Source organism: Salvelinus sp. IW2-2015, unplaced genomic scaffold, assembly GCF_002910315.2.
Source record: "Salvelinus sp. IW2-2015 unplaced genomic scaffold, ASM291031v2 Un_scaffold1672, whole genome shotgun sequence".
Classification (NCBI taxonomy): domain Eukaryota; kingdom Metazoa; phylum Chordata; class Actinopteri; order Salmoniformes; family Salmonidae; genus Salvelinus; species Salvelinus sp. IW2-2015.
In genome coordinates this window covers 290,784-297,395 of record NW_019943075.1, presented here as the reverse complement: position 1 = coordinate 297,395, position 6,612 = coordinate 290,784, and the positions used below count along the sequence as shown (strand labels likewise).

At 41.8% G+C, this 6,612-nt stretch overlaps 1 protein-coding gene across 1 annotated transcript; it reads left to right on the top strand.

The window, feature by feature from the left end:
- Positions 1 to 5,492: 5,492 nt before the first annotated feature.
- On the top strand, positions 5,493 to 6,316 carry LOC112071649 (GTPase IMAP family member 9-like). Its single transcript, XM_024139080.1, has 2 exons — positions 5,493 to 5,537; positions 5,624 to 6,316. Exons 1-2 carry the CDS (start codon positions 5,516 to 5,518, stop codon positions 6,205 to 6,207), a joined length of 606 nt encoding a protein of 201 aa, XP_023994848.1. The 5' UTR covers positions 5,493 to 5,515; the 3' UTR covers positions 6,208 to 6,316.
- Positions 6,317 to 6,612: the final 296 nt, after the last annotated feature.

Sequence of the window (6,612 nt, the reverse complement as noted above, 5' to 3'; positions counted from 1 at the left end):
GTACACAATCGAGAGCATCCTGTCGGACTGTATCACCGCCTGGTACGGCAACTGCACCGCCCACAACTACAGGGCTCTCTATAGGGTGATGCGGTCTGCACCGAGGGCAAACTAATAGACATATCTCAGACTGGCCAAAAAAAGGAAAAGATTAAGATGGGCAAAAGAACACAGACACTGGACAGAGGAACTCTGGGTAGAAGGCCAGCATCCCTGAGTCGCCTCTTCACTGTTGACGTTGAGACTGGTGTTTTGCTGGTACTATTTAATGAAGCTGCCAGTTGAAGACTTGTGAGGTGTCTGTTTCTCAAACTAGACACTCGAATGTACTTGTCCTCTTGCTCAGTTGTGCACCGGGGCTTCCCACTCCTCTTTCTATTCTGATTAGAGCCAGTTTGCGCTGTTCTGTGAAGGGAGTAGTACACAGCATTGTACGAGATCTTCAGTTTCTTGGCAATTTCTCACATGGAATAGCCTTAATTTTTCAGAACAAGAATAGACTGACGAGTTTCAGAAGAAATTACTTTGTTTCTGGTCATTTTGAGCCTGTAATCGAACCCACAAATGCTGATGCTCCAGATACTCAATTAATGTATCATCCTTACAAACCACTTGTTATCACTCTGTGATAAGAGTCACTGACTCTGTCACAAGAAGGTAGAACATATTTCAAACGTTGCTTACCCTTTCACACACAGGGCTTTGCTATGATGTTGTGGTTGATGATAAGAATAGGTCAATTTTTGTACTATGGGGGATAGTAGATTGACATAGGCTAGTGCTTTTGCGTTTGGCCGACTCATCTTGTTGGCTGACGAAATGTGAGTGAGAGGTGCCTCGGCACACAGCCGGGAGGAGGGAATTATAATTATTATATTTAGCCCAAGGGCACAATTGCCACTGGCCGCAAAAGGCATGGATTTATTTAGGGGGCTTTACGGCCACACAAAGGGGATGAAGCCGGGAAATTCAAGGCATTATCAAGTGCTTATCAAATTGTGAATGAGAGACTGATGAAGTGTGTACAGCCGGCGCAAAAAACAAAGCAGAGCTCATGCCTTTCAAGTGACTTTTTTCAAATCTTCATTAGAGTCAAATCATGAAGCCTTAGGATGTATTAAAAATCAAAACATTAGGCCAACATTTGTATCACAACTAAAGTTACATAACTGTAAGCATATAAGAGTACCTGTTTTTTTGTTAACCGCTCAACAACGAATAGCCGCATGTGTGCATTACCTCAAGTAATGAGTGCATTCCCCCCTTTCTATTTTATTCAGCTATGTTCAATTGTATTCTTCATACTATAAAGTAATACCATGGAATTCTAAGCAAATATCAAATGTAATGTGTCACGTGACGAATACAACAGATGTAGACCTTACCGTGAAATGCTTACCCACAAACCCTTAACCAACAGTGCAGTTCAAGAAATAGAGTTGAGAAAATATTTACTGAATAAAATAAAGTAAAAATTTAAAAGTAGAATTACATAACAATAACGATGCTATATACAAGGGGCCAGGTACAGAGTAAATGTGCGGGGGTACAGGTTAGTCGAGGTAATTTGTACATGTAGGTAGGGTTAAAGTGACTATGCATAGATGATAAGATGATAAACAGTGAGTAGCAGCAGTGTAAAAACAGGGTGGGGGTCAATGTAAATAGTCTGGTGGCCAATTGATTAATTGTTCAGCAGTCTTATGGATTGGGAGTAGAAGCTGTTAAGGGCCTTTTGGACCTAGATTTGGCGCTCCGGTACCGCTTGTCATGCGGTAGCAGAGAGAACAGTCTATGACTTGGGTGGCTGGAGTCTTTGACAATTTTTTGGGCCTTCCTCTGACATCGCCTGGTATAGAGGTCCTGAATGGTAGGAAGCTCGGCCCCAGTGATGTACTGGGCAATACGCACTACCCTCAAATCAAATTTTGTCGGTCACATACATATGGTTAGCAGATGTTAATGCGAGTGTACTGAAATTATTGTGATAAAAAACAAATTACTTCCTCTGACATCGCCTGGTATATAAACTCAGCAAAAAAAGAAACATCCCTTTTTCAGGTCCCTGTCTTTCAAAGATAATTCGTAAAAATCCAAATAACTTCACAGATCTTCATTACAAAGGGTTTAAACACTCGTTCCAATGCTTGTTCAATGAACCATAAACAATTAATGAACATGCTCCTGTGGAACGGTCGTTTAGACACTAACAGCTTACAGATGGTAGGCAATTAAGGTCACAATTATGAAAACTTAGGACAACTAAAGAGGCCTTTCTACGGACTCTGAAAAACACCAAAGAAAGATGCCCAGGTTCCTGCTCATCTGCGTGAACGTGCCTTAGGCATGCTGCAAGGAGGCATGAAGACTGCAGATGTGGCCAGAGCAATAAATTGCAATGTCCATACTGTGAGACGCCTAAGACAGCGCTGCGGGAGACAGGATGGACAGCTGATCGTCCTCGCAGTGGCAGACCACATGTAAAACACCTGCACAGGATCGGTACATCTGAACATCACACCTGCGGGACAGTACAGGATGGCAAAAACAACTGCCCGAGTTACACAGGAACGCACAATCCCTCCATCAGTGCTCAGACTGTCCACAATAGGCTGAGAGAGGCTGGACTGAGGCTTGTAGGCTATTGTAAGGCAGGTCCTCACCAGTCATCACCCGAACAACGTCGCCTATGGGCACAAACCCACCGTTGCTGGACCAGACAGGACTTGCAAAAGTGCTCTTCACTGACTAGTCACGGTTTTGTCTCACATGGGGTGATGGTCGGATTTGCGTTTATCGTCGAAAGAATGAGCATTACACCGAGGCCTGTACTCTGGAGTGGGTCGATTTGGAGGTGGAGGGTTTATCATGGTCTGGGCGTGGTGTCACAGCATCATCGGACTGAGCTTGTTGTCATTGCAGGCAATCTCAACGCTGTGCATTACAGGGAAGACATCCTCCTCCCTCATGTGGTACCCTTCCTGCAGGCTCATCCTGACATGACCCTCCAGCATGACAATGCCACAGCCATACTGCTTGTTCTGTGCGTGATTTCCTGCAAGACAGGAATGTCCGTGTTCTGCCATGGCCAGCGAAGAGCCGGATCTCAATCTCATTGAGCATGTCTGGGACCTGTTGGATAGGAGGTGAGGGCTTCGGCCAGTCCCCCCAGAAATGTCCGGAAACTTGCAGGTGCCTTGGTGGAAGAGTGGGGTAACATCTCACAGCAAGACTGGCAAATCTGGTGCAGTCCATGAAGAGGAGATGCATTGCAGTAGTTAATGCAGCTGGTGGCACACCAGATACTGACTGTTACTTTTGATTTTGACCCCCCCCCCCGCCTTTGTTCAGGGACACATTATTCCATTTCTGTCAGTCACATGTCTGTGGAACTTGTTCATTTTATGTCTCAGTTGATGAATCTTATGTTCATCCAAATATTTACAGGTTAAGTTTGCTGAAAATAAACGCTGTTGACAGTGAGAGGATGTTTCTTTTTTTGCTGAGTTTACATTCTTCATGTTTGCTTTCCCTGCCCTGTAAAGTTACCATGGTGCACTTTATTTTCATAGTGGAAATATTGCCTTTTAGCTTTATATGATGCTGCTATACATTCTCATTGTCATGTCATAAATCATCAGGACAACCATTTCAAAAGTATTTTTTAAACAACATTTTATTTGTATAAATGTTCAATATTGAAACGAAGACATACACATTATTTGCATGTCTGCTTCACACCCCTTAATGTAAAAAACACATTAAGTAAAAAAATATATATTTTTCATGTGATCACGTGATCTTGTTTGAAGTTAATGTGACAACTACCCATGTGAAAACGTGATCACGTGAAGTGTTCCAAAAATTGTCAGAAAAAAAGTTAAATTATGTTTTTTATGTAAGGGACATAAGAGATTTCTGGACAGTGTCACTGCTTCCTCAGGCTTACTACCATGAAACTTCATATTTACAATGAACGTTAGCATCTAAAAGCACAAGTTTTATGAAAGAAGATAAATCAATTTACAATCATTTTACACAATAAATAAATGTATAACATTTTAGATTGATTGTTCATACAATGATCTTTTTAGGATTATAATCCAGTAACCTAAAACATTAATTGGTGGCACTTTCATATTTTTCATCAAACTTAAGTGAGTGCGCACTGTCGTGGAGCAGTGAGGCACTCTTTTAAATCAGGGAATATTTGATCAATGCCCGGCAATTTGGAGATCTTCTCCATCAGTTTCACCACCTGCTGATGGCCTTTTTCTCTGTTTCTGAACACATGGTAGATCTCCGTCGGCCCCATCACCTGATGACGGTCTGGGTCAGTGTTTCTGAACACATGGTACCTGTTCCCACAAAGCTCAACTATCTGTTGAAGATGAGGGTCTGACTGGATAAACATCTCTATGTTCATGTTTTTCAGGTCCTCTCCATGAGTAAAGAGGACAATAGTTTTATTGTTGCCTTTAATCTTAAAGGCTTCTTCCAATTCATTTAACATCACTCTCTTGCCCTCTGTGAATCTGCCAATTTTAATCGCCAACAAGTACACACAAAACCCAGTCTCACAGTAATTACTGCAACACGTAAGCTGTTCATCTTTTTGAACATTTTCATCAAAGAAGTCGGGGGTATCAATGACCCGAACCGCTGTTCTTGAAAACTTCATATAATCTACCTGGCACTCTTTGGTGACTGGTACAGAGCTTCGAAATGATTTAAATGTGTCTTTCCCCAGGATTGTGTTTCCACTAGCACTCTTTCCAGTGCCTGCCTGTCCAAGTAAGACAATGTTCAAAATGTTACCGGGCCTGCTTTTACTATTCTCTGGTCCTGGTTCTCCTACTGCTCCAATACCCGGCACCTCACTATCCTGTTGACTTTGACCTGAGAAAACAGTAAGAGGTTCAATGCACTTGGATAGAAACGGGCATTTGAAGACAGTACTTAGTAACTTTATGTGATATCTGTAAAAGGTACCTGTCACGTACCATTTCTTTAGATAACTATGGACATTACATTGTATAGGGTTTAATAATTTAAAAAGTTATACTTGCATTGTGACATGTTCCTCCTCTTCGTCCACCTTTGCAGAAAGCCTGGAAATTAAAAAGGGCTGACTTTGAGGAAAAAATTGGCCTCGGTTTCAGTTAGCAGTAAAAAAACATGTAACTACAAGTAGTCTGACTTTTTCCCTGGTCGTTTTTTAATAACGGTGTCTGTTCATTGAAAGTTTCAGCACTTTTTCTTTAGTCTTCCATCCAGCACATCCATTTTCTACAACGCTTGCCAGGATTTCAAACAATCATGGCCATGATCCACAGGAAGGTCTCCAACATATGGTCTGTGCAAATCTGAAAGGAACCGTTTTGCATCCTCCTTATATATACACCCACACTGTATTGTAGAGAAAAGCAGCAAGTGGGAGGTTCTAAGAGAGCTTGGTAAATAAATAGTAAGACAGCACTGTTTCTCCACATTCACCTTTCATTATCAAGACAATATGGGTAATTCTATGCCTGCAGGTGAGAGTTTAATGATTTCTGTTACTTTTCAGTTGAGTATGTTTTTCAAGCCTGGAAAATTGTTTACAATGTATTATCTTTTGCAGGGCGTGACATTAGAATTGTGATGATTGGAAAAACTGGAGTTGGTAAAAGTGCTACTGGAAACACCATTCTGGGCCAAAAAATGTTCACATCTATTGAAGACGCTATATCGGTGACTGAGAGTTGTGTTAAAGAAAGAGTTAATGATAATAGATGGATATATGTGGTGGACACACCAGGACTTTTAGACACTGGGAAGACTGAAGAACTTGTCAAAAAGGAGATAGCGAGGTGTCTTCAAAAGTCAGCCCCCGGTCCTCATGTCTTCTTGTTGGTGGTGGAGGCGACAACATGGAGGAAGGAGGATCAGAATACTGTGGACGATCTGGAGAGGCTCTTTGGACCAGAGGTCTTCAAGTTCATGATTGTGCTCTTTACTCACGGTGATAAACTTGTGGGTCAAACAATAAACAACTTCATATCTGATGGCCATCAGTGTGTTCGAGCAATTATAAAACGCTGTTCTGGCAGATTCCATGTTTTCGACAATACAAGTGGAAGTAGAGGTCAAGTTGTTGAGCTGGTCAAGAAGATTGATGAGATGGTGGCAGTAGCTGGAGGAGGGTACTTCACACATAGAAGATAAAGCTTATATTTTTTAGACCATATCCTTAATTGTCCTTAATTATGGAGAAAGGGTCGGTGGAAAGTGCTGTGTCATGTTAGTGGAAAACTACTGTAGAATATATTGCATACGTAGCTGTCACGTTCCTGACCTGTTTTCCTTTTTCTTGTATTTATTTAGTTGGTCAGGGCGTGAGTTGGGGTGGGCTGACTATGTGTATTTTTCTATGTTGGGGTTTTGTGCGTTCGGCCTGGTATGATTCTCAATCAGAGGCAGCTGTCAATCGTTGTCCCTGATTGAGAATCATACTAAGGCAGCCGGGGTTTTACGTGTGTTTTGTGGGTGGTTGTCTTCCGTGTCTGTATATGTTTACCACACGGGACTGTTTTCGGTTTTGTCACGTTTGTTGTTTTGTTTGTATTTTCA

What these genes read in the sequence shown, in the direction of transcription:
- LOC112071649 (XM_024139080.1), top strand. Translation starts at nt 5,516, where the DNA reads ATGGGTAATTCTATGCCTGCAG. An exon ending in GGGTAATTCTATGCCTGCAG is followed by an intron (nt 5,538 to 5,623) that starts GTGAGAGTTTAA and finishes TATCTTTTGCAG; the next exon opens with GGCGTGACATTAGAATTGTG.